At 43.0% G+C, this 19594-nt stretch overlaps 1 protein-coding gene across 6 annotated transcripts in view; it reads right to left on the reverse strand.

The window, feature by feature from the left end:
* MOCOS (molybdenum cofactor sulfurase) overlaps positions 1–19594 on the reverse strand; it is a 50583-nt gene that overhangs the window by 11942 nt on the left and 19047 nt on the right. For 4 of the 6 annotated variants that reach the window (XM_072949002.1, XM_072949001.1, XM_072949000.1 and 1 more), the window contains exons 6-11: positions 19252–19451; positions 13950–14066; positions 13129–13590; positions 8735–8897; positions 1244–1322; positions 404–528 (exon numbers count right to left, since the gene is read on the reverse strand). In XM_072949002.1, the coding sequence (XP_072805103.1) occupies positions 404–528; positions 1244–1322; positions 8735–8897; positions 13129–13590; positions 13950–14066; positions 19252–19451 (1146 nt within the window). The remainder of the gene's footprint in view (positions 1–403; positions 529–1243; positions 1323–8734; positions 8898–13128; positions 13591–13949; positions 14067–19251; positions 19452–19594) is intronic. The other 2 variants (XR_012063831.1, XR_012063830.1) reach the window with 1 other exon arrangement.

The raw sequence follows: 19594 nt of genomic DNA on the forward strand, positions 1-19594 counted from the left end.
AAGCACCACGAGGTCCAAGGACTTGCCAAAGTCTCACAACCCCGTGGTGTTGGAGCCAAGACTAGAAACCCAGGTTTTCTTAGGACATAGCAAGCTACCGGTGTTTTTAAATAACAAAACTAAACTGTGCTTCTAAACAGGCAGGTCGGAGGCAGAGAGCCTGAGCAGAGGCAAAGCCGCTGGCTGCAAGCCCGCTTCGGCCTCCACGGGGTCATCCTGGAGACCCCACGTGGGTCCTGCTGGCCTGGGGGCCACTGCGGCACCTTTCTGCCAAAGGCAGACCACCCCCACTTTCTGTGTGTGAGCAAGCTGCCTTGTCAGTCCATTTTGTGGGCTGGTTTTGATGTCTGCAAGATGTCAGCCCACATTCCCGTCCCCTAAGAAGCAATTCAAAATGCAGTACCTTTGCCATGTTTCCTCCTTGCGCTTCTTTGAAAGTCTGAACTTTGCTTGATCAAGTGACATGGACGGCCAAAAAACTTTGACAACCAGCTTGAAATTTTTTCCCCACAATCGTAAGTATTCACCCTGGTTGAAAAAAAAAAGGAAGGAGGGTGAATGTTACATAGTATTTCTTTAAATAATCAAAATAGCAAAAAGTTAGATACTACAATATAATAAATATAATGTAAAACATCAAGCCCCGAGCAAGATGGAAACCTAACATGACAGGTGCGCTCAGGAAGCTGCAGAGAGATTTCCATGACACGGGAAGGCCTGCGATCTGGGGCTTGTGCAAGCTGTCCCCTGCCTCACCCCACCCCGCTCCACACCACACTGTTCCAGGCTCTGCAGGGAGCAACACAGACAGAATCCTGGTCTCTCGAGGTCAGCATTCTAGTAGGAGAGACTGAAGATAAACGCTGGGGGAAACATTAATGAGACGAATACAGCAAAGCAAGCAGAGAGGGAGGGGCTGGTTTCTGCGGGAAGTTAGGCGGCGGCTCTGAGAAGGAGGCTTTTCAGCAGAGACCTGATGGAGGTGCCGGATGAGCCCTGCTGGGGTAAGACAGGGGAAGAGCATTCCAGGGAGAGGGACCAGCAAGGGCAAAGTCCTGAGGTGGGAGCTTGGGAGGTCTGAAGAATGGCAAGGAGCCCCGTGGTGGGTGTGCGAGGGGGGAAGCGGCAGCAGGCTGGACGGAGGGAGCAGCGGAGGACTGGTCAGCTGCACAGGGCGTTGCTCCCTCCCGGCTCTGAGCCACCCTGCAGGCGGACCCGAGGATTTCACCCGCCACAGCCTCACCTGTCCGCACAGACCTTGCTTTGGCAAATCTGAGCCCGTTCGCTGTTTTCCTCAAGAGGCACCTCTATAGGCTCCATCCCTGATGAACGAAGGTTAGAGACAAAATTACCATTGAGCAAAGAGAAGGAGTATGTCCAAAAAAGTCCATTATCTTGACATATACAAGAATTTTAATGACCCTGGAAATTGGTTAAATCAAATAAGGTCCAGGTCTGGGAACTCTCTTGATAACACAGAGATTCTCTTTATCATAATGTTTTTTTTTTCCAAACTTACAGAAACATAAATACATACATGTATGCATGTGGGGGTTTTTTTTCAATTATTTGACTATTTTGACAATTTATTTCTTCATAATCAGAAGTACAAATGTCTAGCAGAATAGAATATCCATCAGATGAGTAAATTTTCTCTCATAGGTAGAGAAGGTGGTAGGGTAAACAAGAGACAGAACATGGGGAAATAATGTTAAGACTCAAATATTTAATGACATCAGAGTAAGCTAATCTCATACATCCGTCTCCATCATAAGGACATGGCTGCCTCAGGAAACAGACAAATTACAAATGTCCCTTGCCCAACAGGCTGGCTGCCCAAGTCCCCATTCTTTGGATTTCTCTTTGCTGTCTTCTGAGCTGACCACCCTCCTGTCCATAGACTTTGTGCAAAAGAGGATACAATAAAATGAATGATGTTTCCATTCAATAAATTCCTCTCTTCCCCTTTATTGGTACCACCAACAGCGTGTACGCTGAGTAGCCTTCTTGTGGAGGACCCTGCAGTGGGGCGGTCACAACCATAATCCCTGGGAGGCTAAATTCCTTTGAAAGATTTCTCTACCTCTGATGGCTCCACAGCCTGACCTCATTGCAGCCTACGCTACCTTAAGCCTTTAGAAACAGGCAAGCATGGATGCTCCTGGAGAATGTCATTCTAAGTGAAGTAAGCCAGAAAGAGAAAGAAAAATACCATATGAGAGCGCTCATATGCGGAATCTAAAAAACAAAAACAAAAACAAACAAACAAAAACAAAGCATAAATACAGGACAGAAATAGACTCACAGACAGAGAATACAGACTTGTGGTTACCAGGGGGGTGGAGGGTGGGAAGGGATAGACTGGGATTTCAAAATTGTAGAATAGATAAACAAGATTACACTGTATAGCACAGGGAAATGTACACAAAATGTTATGATAAATCACAGAGAAAAAAAAATGTGACAATGAGTGTGTATATGTCCATGAATGACTGAAAAATTGTGCTGAACACTGGAATTTGACACAACATTGTAAAATGATTATAAATCAATAAAAAATGTTAAAAAAAAAGAAATTAAAACATATATCCATACAAAAAAAAAAAAAAAGAAACAGGCAAACATGAAGGCAAGCTCTGTAAAGAGGTCAGCAGAGTGTTAGTTCTCAGTAGCCCCTAGGCACCAACATCAAATTGGACTCCTGCATCAATCATCATTATCGCTAAAAAAAACCAACCCAAAACAACAACAACAGCAAAAACCTGTTACTATCTCAGCGGGGTTGGGAAGCTATCCTTTTCTAAAAAATTGTTATTTTGCAATAACAACATGCAAAGTATTGTATAATGTATGTACATAATGGTCTAAAGAATAATAAACACTCATGTACCCAGTACTCAGCCAGAGTGGTATTCATTCTTTAAATAAAACAGAATGAGATATGCGGCAGAAGCTGAAGGCAACCTATCCAAGGCCACTGAAGAGGGGAAGACCGTTGATAAAGGCCAGCACTGCTGAAGCCTTCTGCCCCCTGCACTCCTTCTCACCCTTCATGAGTCATTAAAAATAGAGGAAAGGCATGAAGCCACGACAACTGAGTAGAATCTGTGGAGGCCTCCTCCTGTGTGGCCCCCCCGTGTCCTCCAGCCCTCTCACCGTCACCAGCGTGACCCAACCTGTCCCTCAGCAAGCACACATCGTGCACACCCGCGTCCCTGCTCCCCCTGGTCCTGCTGCACCACACACAGCACAGCAGAGCTCAGCAGGCCGGTGCAGCCCTTCCCACTCACGAGCTTCAGGCCATGATTGCTACCCAGACCCACCCAGTCACGACAAGCTGCAAAGGCAAAGAAGCCACAACTGGTGCGACAGGTACTTCATCAACTCTGTCCCCTGCTTGTCCACGTCTTACACAAGCACGGCTAGTTCCACACTCCTGCCCCTGTGTGGGGAAGGCCAGAAGAGGTGTGAATCCAGAATGCTCCAGACGTTTGGAGAAGGGATGTGCCGTGCTGAGTGATTATAGATGCTGCCGTGTCAAAAGGCTGTGTGTGGAAGAATGGGACTGCACCAGGTGTGCACCCGCAAGGGGGAGCAGTAAGGCGAGTCCTGGGGCATCAGGTATGAGGAAGTAATCACAGCAGGGTGGGGGGAGCACCGCACGTGGACAAGTGTCTGATGGAAAGGCACCCCCGGGCAGCCAGCCTCTGGCATAAATCACACAAAATCATAAATATGGCCCTCAGATGGCTTATAAAGGTCATCCCAGGCCTCTTGTTAAGGCAACAAAACCTGGGGCCCCTATATGGATTGAACTCAAGGGGCCCCCAACAAAATTCACGGGGACTGAGTTCATTTCATATGTTCTAAGCCCTGTGCTCAGTTCAGAGATACAGAGAAATAAAAGATTCCGATCTCTGGACTCAAGATACCTGAAAACTCTGGGAGCGACACATCACATACCTGAAACAATTACAATGCCTTGTGTTAATGTTAATTATTTAGGGCCAAAAATTTGTCCTGCCATACATTGCCAAAGGGTGCTCTTACCCCACCCACAGTGCTGGATGTCCCTACAAGTGAGCAGAACATCTGACACATGTGGGGGACCCCACACCACCTCACAACGTGCTGCTAATCTGAAGTGTGAGATATTTGGGTATTTGCTTTCTTTCTCTCTCTCATTCCTTATCTTCTGGGATAAACCCTATTTAGTCATGACATATGTTTTTATGCTTCAGAGAATAGAAAGAGGAGTAATCCATTCAACTCTTTTTGTATGTTAATACCCTGGGTATCCAAACTTAAGAAAAGTACACTGAAAGAAGCTAACATCTCAATCTCACTAATAAAAATAGGTATAAAAATACCAATAGAAATTAGTAGACTAAATCCATCAATGTATCCAAAAATCACTGCCAAATGTCATTTTTCTTTTCCCCAAGAAAGCAAGGATAGTTCAGTACCAGACAACCTACTGATGTAAGACACAGCTAAAAGATACAGAAAAAGCACTTAGTGAGAACTGACTATTAGTCATGATAAACCTTTTGGCTAAATAAGAAAAGAATTGCTTTAGCCTGGTAAAACAAACAAAAAAAACCTATAGTAAATATCATTCTTATTTTTGAAACTTTAGAAGCATTCTATTCAAATCAGTAACAAAAAAGGATATCTTCCATCATTACTCCATGCAGTAAGAAGAGAAAAAAAGAGAGAGAAAGAAATAATACTTGGAAAGGAAGATATGAAACGATCATCTGTAAAGTCTATATGCCTATTTACATAGATCATGCAAGAACATCTTCAGACCAACTAGTGAAACTAACAGGAATTAAGAAAAAGTATTGGGTAAAACCCTGATACACAAAAATGGAGAGTGTCTATATTATAAAAATAACCAATTAAAACATTTAATACAAAAAAGATAGTACTCAAAATACTCCAATAAACTATTATACAACAAAAAATGTGCAAAATTTTTCTGGAAAATATTATTAAAATTGTGAAGTAAAGAAGTCAATGGAAAAAGATACTAGTTATATAGAGAGGAGTCAATATTATACGATATAAATTCTCCTGAAATTAATTTATGACATTACAATCAAAATATGATTTCAAATATATGATTCTAGGGGGAGGATATAGTTCAGTGGTAAAGTGCATGCTTAGCATGCACAAGGTCCTGAGTACTGAGTCTCCAGTATCTATATTAAAAATAAAAATAAAAAATAAACCTAATTCTTAAAAAAACAAATATATGATTACAAAATATGTGATTTTGCAGTCAAAATCCCAACATTACACACCGATGAAAATATAGAGATTGTCAGAATGGATTAAAAAAAGCATGAGCCAACTGTATGCTGGAGACAAGAAACTCACTTCAAATATGATATAGGCAGATTAAAAGTAAAATGGAGCCATAAAGATGGTGAAAAGGCAATCTACACAATGGGAGAAAATATTTGCAAATCATATCTGAAACGGGACTTGTATTTAGAATATATAAAGAACTCTTACAACTCAATAATTAAAAAATAAGTAAGCAAAGAATTTAAATAGAATTTTTTTCCTGAAGAAGATACACAAATAGCCAATAAACACATGAAAAGATGGTCAACATCATTAATTATTAGGGAAATGCAAGTCAAAACTACATGAAGTACCACTACACATCCACTAGGATGGCCATTAAAAGAACAACAACAAAATAACAAGTGTTGGGAAGAACATGGAGAAATTAGAAGCTTCATATGTTGCTGGTGGGAATGTAAAATGGTGATGGAGCCACTTTGGAAATGCTAAACACAGAGTTACCACATGACTCAGCAATTCCACTTCTAGGTATATGCCCAACAGAACTGAAAACATATGTCCACACATTTATACGTAAGCTTATACATAAATGTTCACAGCAGCATTATACATAAAAACCAAACTGGAAACAAGCTAAATATCCATCAACTGATGAATGGATTAAAAATATGGTATATCTATACAATGAAATATTCAACAATATGGATTACCCTTAAAAACATTATGCTAAGTGAAAGAAGCCAGTCATATTATTGCATGATTCCATTTATACGAAACATCGAGAAGAGGCAAATCCATCGAAACAGAATGTAGGTTAGTGGTTGCCAGGGGCTGGGGATGAGGTTAGGAATGGGGAGTGACTGCTCATGGGTATGGGGTTTCTCTTTCAGGGTGATGAAAATGTTCTAAATTTGATTGCGATGATGGTTGTACAACCTTGTGAATATACCAAAAAAAAATCACTGAATGGTACACTTTAAATGAACACATTTTATGAAATGTTAAATAAATATCAATAAAGCTAGAAGAAACGAAGAAAAAGGTAGAAAATGACGCACCATGCAAACATTAACCAAAAGAGAGCTGAATGGCTATATTCATATTGGACAAAGAATTTCATGCTTTACACTTTGGAACAAAGAAAATTACCATGTGTAAAGAGGAACAGTACTTAAAGAAGAAACAATTCACCAAGAAGACATAATAATACTAAGGGAAGCAAAAACTAACAGAACTAGGGGAAAAATAGATAAATCCACAATTACAGTTGGGGACTTCAACACTCCTCTTTCAGTATCAACAAGTAATATAGAAAAACAGCAGAACCATCAACCAACTGAATAGAAGTGACATCTATAGAACACTTGACCCAACAACAGAATAGACTTTTTTTTTCAAGCACATATGGAACACTCATGGCACTAAATTATATCCTTGGTCATAAACCAAACCTTAATAAATTTTAATGGACTTAAAATCATATGAAGTATGTTCTCTCTTTTGGAGAGTTTATTGAAATTAAACTAAAAATCAGTGGCACAATGAAAACAAGAACATCTTCAAATATATAGAAGTTAAACAACACACTTCTAAGTAATCCATAAGTCAAAATGAATGTAAAGAGAACAAGTAAGAACATGAAAACATGCTTCATGTCATTATCCATTAGAGAAATGCATATTGAAATCATGAAGAGATGCCACTAGACACCTACTGAAATGAATAAAATAAAATAAAATAAAATAAAATAAAAATACTGACAATACTAAAGGCTGAGCAACTGGAACCCTCATACATTGCTGGTGGGAATGATTCAGTCATTCTAGAAAATGGTTTGGCAGTTTCTTTTAAAGGTAAGCATACCTTTACCATGTGACCCAGGAATCAACTTCCATGCATTAATTCTAGAGAAATGAAAACTTCTGGTCACCCAAAAACCTGCACATGAATGTTTAGAGCAGCTCTATTCATAATTGCTCAAAACTGGAAACAACCCAAATGTCCTTCAGCAGATGAATGGATGAACAGACCCTGGTACATCCATACAATGGAATACTACTCAACAACAAAAAGAATGAAATACTGATTCATGCAATAACATAGATAGATCTTAAAGGCATCACGCTGAGTGAAAGAAGCCAATATTAAAGGTCACATATTGTATGATGCTAATTATATCACATTCTCAAAAAAAATAGGTAGAGATAAAGAACAGATTTCTGATTGCCGGGTGTTAAGCGTGGGAGAAGAGAGACTATACATGGATAGCACAAGGGAGTTTCCTTGGGTGATGGAACTGTTTTCATCTTGATTACAGGAGTGACTACGCAAATGCGTGCATGTGTTAAAATTCATACAGAGGACAAAAGGCCAAGAAGAGCCAAGATGGTTTGGAAGCATGAGGTAGAAGGACATGCCCTACCAGAGGTCAAGATTCATTCTATAATTCTAGTAATAAAATTGGCTTATTGGGTCAAGAAGAAGGTAAACCACTGGAACAGAAGAGAATACCTACAGCCAAGAAACACGCTCATGAATATACACAGAGAGAAGAAAGTGATACATCAAAAAAATACAGCTACAAGTTAGGAGGGAAATTGGAATATTTCATAAATGGTAGGTGGGGTGGGGAAGGAAGAGTGAAACCAAGGAGACGTAGCTAGGGAATTTCAGCTATGTCTGTAATGCTTTTATTTCTTAAAAGGAGGAGAAAGAGAAAGTGGAGAAGAGAGGATGGAGGGGAGAGAAGGAGAGAGAGGAGGAGAAATTGAAGCAAATGAGGCTAAATGTTAAGGTTTGTTAAAATTGGATGCTAAGTATGTATTATCTTATTCTTGACATTTGTGCTGTCCAACACTGTAGCCACTAGCCACATGTAGTGATTTAAATTAATTAAAATTAAATAAAATTTAAAATTCCGCTTTAGTGTCACATTAGGCATATTTCATGTACTCAGTAGCCACATCTGATTGGTAGCTACCAAACTGGATAATGTAGATGCTGAACACTTCCATCATCACTGAAGGGTCCACTGGACAGAGACGGTCTATACCATGTATGTGTGTTAGATAGTTCATAATAAGAATCTACAAGGAAGAATCAAAGCTTGCAATACATATGATGAGTGAAGGAAATAAAAGGAATGTAAGTGAGGAGATAACATATAATGTCAAAATTTACACCTCTTTACTTTCTCTGTACTTTACTTTGGACTGTTAGATCTTTACCCCTTCCCAGAAATCTCCCCCAAAAAGCACAAGAGGGACAAACTTTCTGTTGTCTCTTCTAGACATCATTTCCCTTACTTTGGGATTATTTTAATATTTAGTAGAGGAAAAGCCATGATTTTACTTTCATAAGAGAGTAAGAGCTACTCTTGACAGCTGCTTTGTAAAAATGAACCCAGTTTTCACACCTCGGGCTTGGACGACCATGATCCTTCGCTGCAGGTCAATGAAGGGCTGGATCAGGCAGAGCCGGGGCTCCTGCTTCTGACTCAGGCAAATGCCATTGTGATTCACAACCATCCAGCTCCGGTCGTACAGCAGCCCTTGATTTCCTAGAGGCCACCTGGTCACCTACACAAAAAGGTAAGTGTATTCTAAGCCAGGGCTTCTCAAAAATGATCTTCACATTTATCACACAGTGGCTGGACAAATGGAGATGGACTTCAGGAATTAAATGCAGACTATTGAAGGAAGAAAGTAAGGAAGAGAAGGAAGTAAAACAAAGAAGACCATGCAAAGGAGACTGTGCAGGATCGAGATACCTTCCATTCACCCTCCAGACCCAGTTTCCACCCTTCTCCACTTCAACCTGTTTTTTATGTAGGTAATGCGTGTGCACAGTACAACATTCCGGGAGCATGAGAGCAGGTCTCCCCCCAACCCTACGTCCTGCTCCCCTCCCCACAGGTCTCCCCTGCTCCTGCTTTCTCTGTGTCCTTCCACAGCAGTGGATGCCTGAACAGGCATATCCTGGTGCTACAGACAGATTTCTTGCACAATTGTGGCTACACTGGAATGGTTGCTAAGTTGATCCACTTTAAACGTGGATGTTTTGCTCAATTCCTCATATTTCTACAAAATTAAAATACAAATTACACCCAGTGCCCAGCTCTTGCATTTAACACCATCCTCCAATAAAAAGAACCAAGACTCCTTGGAGAAATGGTTAATCAAGGGCTGGATCAGGCACTACACAAGATGAGCTAGGAGTACCTTATAGTGTTAGAAAAGTGAGGAAGTGCTCAAAAAACAAAATGATGAGGGTATGTCAAGGGGACACAGGAGTCAACTGAAAGTGTGCCCAATGGCCAAAACTGGATAATAATAATAATAATAATAATAATAATAATAATAATAATAATAATAATAATAATAATGTAGTATGGATTATAGCCCAAAGTAGGACATACTTACCCATAAATCCATACTGACATAAATAAATGATGGATTAAACAAATAAGTAGGAAAAGTCAAATCTCTCACATAGAAGAATCCTGAATAATTGACATAGATGTTACCCCCTCAAGAAGGTGGAGCATAACTCCTCACCCCTTAAGTACGGGCTACACTTAGTGACTTCCTTCCAAAGGGGATTCCATGGGAATAGGGTGGAGGGGAAGCTCTACCGAGAAGAAATCCAGCAAACACCTAGGGGATTCAGGTTGACATCAATAGTGATGTCACATTGACAGTGTGTACCTTGATATCATATGATGAGAATAGCACTTGACCTCTGTGGTCCTCCTCCCCCCAAACCCAAAATCCCAGCCTAATCCTGAGAAAGACATCAGACCAACCCAAACTGATGGATATTCTAAAAAATACCTGAGCAGTACACCTCAAAACTGTCAAGGCTATCAAAAACAGCGAAAATCTGAGGAACTGGGAGAGGAGCCTAAGGAGCCACAAGAGCTAAGTGTAATATGGTCCCCTGGTGGAGGTGAGGGTACAGCTCAGTGGTAGAGTGCGTGCTTAGCATGCACAAGGTCCTAGGTTCAATCTCCAGTACGTCCATTAAAATAAGTAAACCAATAAACAAACAAATAAATAAAAATCTACCCCCTCAAAAAAAATTAAAAATAAATAAAAATTAAATAAATAAGTAAATGTAATATGGTCTCCTGGGTGGGATCCAGAACAGAGCAAGAACACTGGGGGAAACCTAATGAAATTCCAATAACATGGGACCAGGTCTTCACAGGTGCTCTGTCCACCAGTTACACCAGCTGCTTCCAACACTGCATGTGCAGTGGTCCCACCAGTGAGGGCTCTTCCAGAGCCAGCTGTCTGCTGAAGAAGGGTGGGGGCCAAGAAAATGCTTTTGAAATAGTACTACGATTAAGAGACCAACATTCTTGCAATAGGTGTGAATCAATTTCATCCAGCTGTTTTCCTCTGAGCACTCAGATCAACTACCCAAAGGAATCTGGAAACTTCAGTAAGGGGTTATGAAGAAAGGAAAGCAGTGTTGATCCAGGGGCATGTGGGGGTGGGATCTCACCAAAATATACAATGTGCAGCCACTAAAATATATCAGATGGCCCATAGATGTTAAGTCCTTTACTTCTGCCCTTCATTTTTCTGATTTTGTCAGATAACCTCTCCCCATGGACTATGGCTGCTTCCGTTAGCACAGCACTCAAGTTCTGCAGTATTACAGTCTATACCATTAGCCTTTGTAGTAAAGCCCAGAAACCACCATTAAATCATTATTTCTAAGGAAAACATGTTTTGAATTACAAATAACTTTTAGAAGACCATCTATCATCAGGAGGCAGTTCTCCATGGATCTCTGATTTCTGCACATCTGTCTTAAGGAGCAGAAGCACCATCTGCGCTTTTGTTCCAGGCTGTCTTTTCCAGGATGTTTGGAGAGTGAACAGCCATACAGCCCCCTGGAGTAGAGGGCAGGTATGCTCACAGTCCAGTACTGTAAAGATAACGGCTCCTTCCTGATTGAAGACTACACAGGTTGGCTTGCGCCCTATTGTGAAGGAGGCAGGTTTCCTGAGTTAGGGGCACCTTAACATGAGCAGCTGCAGCTTCCATCTGGGCTGCTCTGGACTCTCTCTCGGGACTCGGCAGGGCAAAGGGAAGCCACACAAACACGAAGCTCATGCTGCCTGCTGGGCTGTAAGCAAAAAAATCCTTTATCTCTGACCCAGGGATCTCACATCTTTTGTCAGCATCCATGAACCTATGGCAGGCTAGCTTGTGAGCTCACAAGGAGGGCAAAAATCTCAGGCCCTGCACAGTTCTTCACACCTGTTTGTTGGAATGTCTATAATTTTTTATCCTTTGATTTGTCACCTAAACGAGTAAATTACTGCTTTCCTCCTTCCTTCTTCCTCTTCGTCTGAGCCAAGTTTTCAGCCAGCGTGTCTGTGTTGGGGGTGAGGGAAACTGCCATGAGAGGGGTGAGGTTTCAGCTGGTGCAGTGGGGATTTTGGTTAAAAAAGGAGTTGAGCAAATAAGTATTCATTTGAGGACAGTGCGAGCCTGGTTTCTCACAGGAGTTACAAATGCGGAAAGGGGAACAGCTAAATAAACCCTGTGGTGCTGGACTGGAATTAGAGGTATTAGTGTGAAATCATGGCTTTAGGTAGATGGATGGATAGATAGACAGATCGTGTGTGTGTGCACACGCAGTGTAGAGTGTTTCCTTTCTGAGACATCGCACTCCCTGAGGGAAGGAACCATCTCCATTTTGCCCATCACTGGACAGCAGGTGCAGGCCCAGGGCCCGGCAGGTAGCAGGTGCTCAGTGTATACTTTCTGAATGAGCAGCTGGATGGCTAAAATGTGAAACCTCACTGAGTCTCAGTGTCTTTGTCTGTAAAATGGGACACTAATTCTTGCCCTGCTATCTGGGCAACATGGCTCCTCTATGAAACATGACTCATCTGTGAAAATAGAATCTTGATACGCCTCACTTGCCTCCATTCTGGAGTGGAGGAGGACTTGCTCGTTTATGGTCTCAGATTGAAGGACGGGCTTCTGTGTGAACACCCCCGAAATGCAGGCAACAAACAGCCTTGACCGTGGTATGTGTGTCCAGGAGCCAGAGAGCCTGTCATCGCAAAGGCTCAGAAGTCCGGGACCTTTGCCAGGGACGTGGGACACATAAAGATCATAGAAAGACAGACTCAGAGGAAGCCTGGCCACAGCAGAGGGCTCAGGGCCAGCTGGCCACCCAGGGCAGGCACTCCAGTCTCCTGGCTCAGGTGACTGCCAGGCCAGCGTGTTTCCAGACACGACGTAGCTCACTTCCACAGGGAGAGCAGAGCAGAACCGTCTCGTGAGAGCATGGACCCAAGGAGTCAGCAGACCCGGGTTCAAATCCTTGCTCTGTCATTTACTAGGGGGTCATGAACTGGGCAAAGTGCTCAACCTCAGTAGCCCCCAGGCTCTATGTCTATAAAATGGGGGTGATATATTACTACACACCTCATATTACTGTTTTCAGAATCAAATGAAACAAAGTAGGTACAATGCTTCAGCAGGGAGCCAGCACACACATTCAGTGAAAGTTACATCCACAGCTGTAAACAGTGACTAGGTGTTCACACTCAGAAACAGAGTCCTCTCAGGGCTCCCCATCAGCAGGATCATGTTCAAAAGTCAGCCCAAACTGAAAAAGGCAGAACGAGAGTGGCTAATGTGACTTTGATTTTCTGCATGATTTTCTGCACTTTCTGCACGCTTTTCTGCACTTTCTGCACTTTTACCTTTGTTTTATCAAAAAACATTACAAAGTAAACGAAAAAGAAGCAGTGTCTTTAGCTGCCAGTAAAACCCTTACCTCAAATGCAGCACAGGATTTGATCGGGTAGACGTAAAGGTTGGTGATGACACGTGACCCAAGGTCCCCATCTGGGACGCCTGCAGCTTTCTCTGAAGGGGTCTGCTGGGTTCCGGTGGCCTCCGGCAGAGGTGGGCACAGACCCACAGCATCCACAGTGGTGGGTGAGTTGTTCCAAACCCCGGTGCCTGGTGGAGCATCTTCCTGAGGTGAGGGACTATGTGTGGCCACGGTGGCAGGCACAGCGTCCTGAGCCTCACTCCCTGTTGGTGGGGCTCCAGCCTCCCTGGGGGTGGCCAGAGGGAGCGGTTGGCCATGCGGCGGGCACAGACGGATTGCTATGATGAATCTGAGAAAGGCCTGGGCATCCTCCAGCGTGGACATGTATCCGAATGAAATCCTCACGGATCCCGTCGGCTGCCCATCAATGAGGTCCACGTCGTCTCCGCAGACATGACCAGCCTAGAATGAAAGGAAATAAGCCAGCCAGAGTGACTCATTCCTCACGGATAAAGTGGAAACCTTCCCGTGAAACAATTTTTGTCAATTTCACGTTCACATTAGCTTGCCCCATTAAAAACCCTCTTCTGCTTTACAATTTTCACCCTCAAAGTGAAAAATGACTGCCATGGAGATACTATCTTGCAGCATTTTCTATTTTCGTTGACCCCTTTTCCTTTGCACAGTCACAGGTGGGCTCAGAGAAATGAGCTTGCAGATCCAGGCTCGACCCCAGATACACGACCAGCCTCCAGGGCAGTTGGAGGCACTGCCACTGGGTCTCGCTGGCCAGCACTGGGGCCACAGGGTCCAGTACCAACCTGAAGGTGCTTCTTGACCATCTCGTCACTTATCCCCAGGTGCCTCTGGCAGGCCCCAGTGTTACAGAAGCAGCCGGTTCGCACGTGGATGTTGTAGAGACTGGCCATTTTGTCTACCTGTGGGTTTAACATATGACGTGGAACCAGTGTTAGGAATGTCCAGTTTCACTCTGATTGCCCAGGAAAGAGTTACAGATCAAAATTTGGGCCTCTCTCTCCCAACAGTAAGATGAAAATATGAGCTTGAAATTTTACTCTAAAATTTCATGATCTATTATGGATTTATGAAACACATTTTATAAAATGTTACCAATAATTCAAGTTTATCCCGTTGGGTTATAGATATATGCTTGAGAAAAGTGAAAATATCAAATTCACACCAAATTCCAAGAGCTCACATGTAAAACAAACAATCTGATTTTTCAAATGAGCAGAAAATCTGTATAGAAATATTTCCAAAGAAGACATACAGGTACATTAAAAGGTGCTCAAGATCCCTAATCATTGGGAGAATGTAAGTCAAAACCACAATGAGATATCATCTCTCAAATGGCTAATATCTAGCATCTAACATCACACCTGTTAGAATGGCCATTGTCAGAAAGACAAAAATAACAAGAGCTGGAGAGAATGTGGAGAGAAGGGAACCCTCGCGCACAGATGATGGGAATGCAAATTGGTGCGGCCACTATGGAAAACGGTATGGCGCTTCCTCAAAACATTAAAAATAGAACTAATTGCTGGAACCATGATCCAGCAATTTCACTTCTGGGTATTTAGCCAAAGGAAATAAAATCACTGTCTCGGAAAGATATCTGCACCCCCATGTTCACTGCAGCATTTACAACAGCCAAAACATGGAAACGACCCAAGTATCCATCAAAGCATGAATGGATAAAGAAAATGTGATGCATATAAATATACAATGACATACTATTCAGCTATAAAAAAAGAAATCCTGCCATTTGTGACAACATGGATGGGCCTTGAGGGTATCATGCTAAGTCATAATGAAAAGAGCGAATAATTAAGTCAAAGACAAATACTGTATGATCTCTCATACGTGGAATCAAATCAAAATTCACAGATACTGAGAACAGACTGGGGGTTGTCAGAGGCAGGGGATGGAGGGTGGGTGAAGGTGTCAAAAGACACAAACTTCCAGTTATAAGATAAGTAAGCCCTGGGGATGTAATGTACAGCATGGTGACCATCGTTAACAGTCACATAACATTAACAACAAAATGTACAAATACTATATTGTGTATTTGAAAGTTGCTAAGAGAGTAAACCTTAAAAGTTGTCATCACAAGAAAAAAAATTGTAACTCTGTGTGGTGATGGATGTTAACTAAATATGTAGCAATCATTTCACAACATAAACATATATCAGATCATTACATCATACACCCAAAACTAATATAGGGTTAATCAATTATATCACAATTGTTTAAAAATTTTTTAATAAATTAATTTTTGAAAAAAAGAGCCCACATGTTTCAAGTGAGATTCTCAAGACTAAAATCTGAGTGCAGCTGGGATGTGGGGCGGCTCCTTGGCGTCCTCTGCCACAGGGCTGATCCCAGAGCAGTTTCACTGAGTCACCACTCAGAGCAGCCCTGCCTCGGCTCCCAGCCCAGCTGTAAACATCCCTGTGTTGACATTGCGTGTTATCGACTGCATTTCATGTCCCAGACTTCGGGTTGAACCACAAAACTGTTACTCAATCCAGAAGTTCCAAGGCTATTTCCTGCCCCCTGGCAGCTGGACAGGTGATTTGTATTCGCTCAAGGCTCAAAGGTGAGCTGGCACGAGGGATGTTTATTCCAGCTCCTCTGTTTGTGGCTCAAAGGGCTCTATTCCTCCATGGGCCGAGGGACCCAGTGAGGGTCCCCAGCCTTGGTGACTCAGGCTAAACTTGGAGGAGTCCTCTAATTACATTCAAGCAAAGAAACACATCTTTCCCGGCTGGATAAGCCTTTGAAACTTTTCTCCCTGGGAAGTATGTGTGGGGTGGCCAGAAGCACTAGGAACATGACACCTCCTGCAGACACAGGTCACCAGGCGGTCAGCCCGGCCTCCTTGCTGGGCAGTGCACAGCAGTGATCCACCCCCCACCCCCTGTCAAGGCCACAGCGGTCTTCACTTTAGCCACCTCCCCTGGACTGTCAGAATGAGAAGAAGCCACCTCTGCTAACGAAATCCAGGAGTCGTCTGCTCTTGGAAGTGAGACTTGGTGGCACCACTGGGTCTGGCCAACTCCACCTCCAGAGTCAGGTGGTCTCCAATCAAGGGGTAACCTCTTGGAAAGCCCTGTGCACTCCCGGACCCCATCTCCTGCCAAGCTGAATTAGAAGTCTCCCACGCCCACTATGTATTCCCTGTTCCAGCTACCATGGCCACAAAACAAGCCACCCAAACTTGGTGGCATCACAACTCCATCTCCTCTCACCCTGTGAGCCCTGTGGAATCCCACACAGCCGCGGCCGTGCCCAGCCAGGTGAAGGAGGTGTTTGCTGCTGCTGGATGAGCGCTGCATCCAGGGAGGGTGAGAAACCAGCCTGACCACAGTGCAATGGAGCACTTGCTCATACCAGCCTGGTGTGGAGGGGCTGTATATTGTATCTCATTTAATCCCCATAACAACCCATCAGCGGGGTACACTGTTACCTCCATTTCACGGAGTCTTGGGGAGTTTATATTAACTCATGCAAACTCACAGAGCCAGCGAGAGGCAGTCCGAATCTGAGCCCATCCTCCTAACCACCAGGTAGAGTGATTTCTACCAGAGCGGAGAGTGACAGTCAGAGGCCAGGATATCAAAAACCAGAACCCAAAGGTTTCTCATGCTTTTACACATCCCCTGAAAAAGAGACAGCCAGAGCCAGCTGTGACACCATCTGATCTTTCTAAAAACTCCTCAAGTCCCTGTGGGATTCCCGCACGTAAAGGAGCCCAAGGAAACCAAAGCTGGACTTTCCTGAGCCGGCAGAGGTGGCCGTGCCTCAGCCACTGCCTCCACTCATAGCATGAGCTTCCTCTGCAAACACGCGGGGGGAGAAACCCGTCCTGTGTGCAGGCTCAGGGAATGAGAGTCCTGGTGAAGTCAGAGAGACACTTGGAAAGACCTCTTTCTTTTTTAGTTTTATTTTTTATTGAGGTACAGTTGATGTACAATATCATATAAGTTACAGATATACAACATAGTGATTCACAATTTTGAAAGGTTATATTCCATTTATAGTTATTATAAAATATTGGACAAGCCGCTTTGAGGCCTCTCTGGGCCAATGGGGGATTCTTTCACCCTTCTGCCAGCCGTAACACACTTCATGGTTACCTGTCCGACCGCCTCCATACCCCTCAGGAAATACAAGCATTTTAGGTTCAAGAATGAAGCTTACCGTACGAATTACCTAGAATAACACATTTAAGAAAACAAACCTTTGGTCCCAGTGTATTTTTCCACTTGCCCCCCACCAAAAGCATTTAAAATGGTCTACTTCTCAATCTAAGTGTCCATTAACAGGTGAATGGATAAAGAAGATGTGAGATATATATATATATATATATACACGTACATAAAATATAAGATATATGTAATGTGTACAATATATATAGTTGATATACAATATTATATATACACTATATATAATATATACACTATATATATATAATATATATATATATTATATATATATAGTGTATATATAATCAGTGGAATACTACTCCACCATAAAAAAGAACACAACTTTGCCATTTGCAGCAATATAGATGGACTTGGAGGACATTATGCTAAGTGAAATCAGTCAGACAGAGAAAGAGAAATACTATATAATATCACTTATATGTGGAATCTAAAACATACAACAAACTAGTAAATATAACAAAAAAGAAACAGCCTCACAGATATAGAGAACAAATTGGTGGTTATGAGTGGGGAGAAGGGAGTGGGGAGGGGCAATATAAGGGTAGGGGATTAAGAGGTATAAACTCTAAAGTATAAAATAAGCCACAAGGGTATACTGTAAAACACAGGGAATGTAGCCAAAATTTTATAACTATAAATGGAGCATAACCTTTAAAAATTGTGAATCACTATATTGTATACTTGTAACATATAATATTATGTATCAACTATACCTCAATCAATCAATCAATCAATTTAAACACTGGGAATAAATTGCCTGCTTTTGACTGGTGTCGGGCTGCTTCTGCTGCAGTAGGGGGTCTGCACAGTAAACCCACCAAAGAGACAAGCTGTGGTTGCAGAGTGTCAGCCCCCAGACACCAGTAAGAACTGACATTTCCCCCAGAAGAACATTTCTCAAGTTTGTTCCTCAGAAAAATGGACATGATTCCTTGAGAAATGACTTTGAGAAATTCTGGATTTAACCGAGGTGGACAGGGATGGTGGCTTTCAAGGAAAGATGAGCACCGTCTTCCAAACTTCCCTGATGATCCAGTCTGCTCCTCACAGCCGCCCTAGAAACCCGGGCTCAGGGAAGGGCCTTGAGCTCCCCAAGCCCAGACTGTGACACCCCGACCTGCTGACCTCCTCCTGCCATGTCTGAGTGCTCCGTGCAACTCTAGACTTTATGATGTAATGGGCAGTGACCAGCTTGCTCAGCTGTGGCAAGGATCCTGGCAGTTCCCAAGCTGCAAACCACTACTTGCCGTGTTTCCACGGGAAAATTCAAACAAAGGGTCTATCTGCAGGAAGTATTTTATAACCAACTTCCCAAATCCTTTGAACTCATAATATGCATGAGCCACAGCAGAAATCGGGGCTTTTGTGGTACTAAGGACATCACTTATGTTATGAGTTATGAGTTCCAAGCAACATGCAAACAAATGATGAAAGGCCATGGTTTTGTGTGGCACTATATTATGGTCTGATGTATCGCCAGGGCTACCAAGATGTCTACGTGAAATGACCTCAGGCAGGCTGTTCCGTCTGCACTATTTCAGGGCATCTTTCCTTGCTGGCAAGCTGTCAGCCCCCCCTCCCTGTGTTATCAGAGACTCACCTTCTCTCTTCCCACTTGAAACTGACCACCTGTGGCTGAAGAAGGAGAAATGAAGATCTAAATAGCCAAGCTTGTTAGAACTGCGTGTAAACGAGAGGAAAGAGCTTCTAAGGAAGGGCCAGTGATCTCTCCAACAGGATATGGGATTTGTCTTGGCTCCTGCAAGGGTCCAGAGGCCTGGACTGCACATTTCAGGGCTCGGGACAGCTGCAGAGGTCCAGACAAGAGTGACCCTGCGATAAACAGGGTCAGCGAGATGGAAAGAGAGCCCACCTGAGAGTAACCAACGATCCTCCCGTGGTCGTCGAGCACGTTGAAGCTGATGACCGGACCCTGAACCTCTGGGCTGCTGAACTCAGAGTCTCTGTAAATCCGCACAACCGGGGCTCCGTTGGGGTAGCGGAGGGCAGACAGGGCGGCGTAGGTGTACCGAGCCAGGGTAAAGGTGTGCTGCCTCACGTTCTCCATTCCACCTCAGGACAGTCACAGACACGAAAGGGAATCATGAACATCATAGAAAATTCGCTACAATTGAGTTGTGTTAGACTCAGTTGAGTTAACAGTGTCGTGTTACACTATCTCATTTTTAAGAAAATGATTCTTTTTACTTTATTTT

The sequence above is a fragment of the Vicugna pacos genome, chromosome 24 (genome assembly GCF_048564905.1).
Source record: "Vicugna pacos chromosome 24, VicPac4, whole genome shotgun sequence".
Lineage (NCBI taxonomy): Eukaryota > Metazoa > Chordata > Mammalia > Artiodactyla > Camelidae > Vicugna > Vicugna pacos.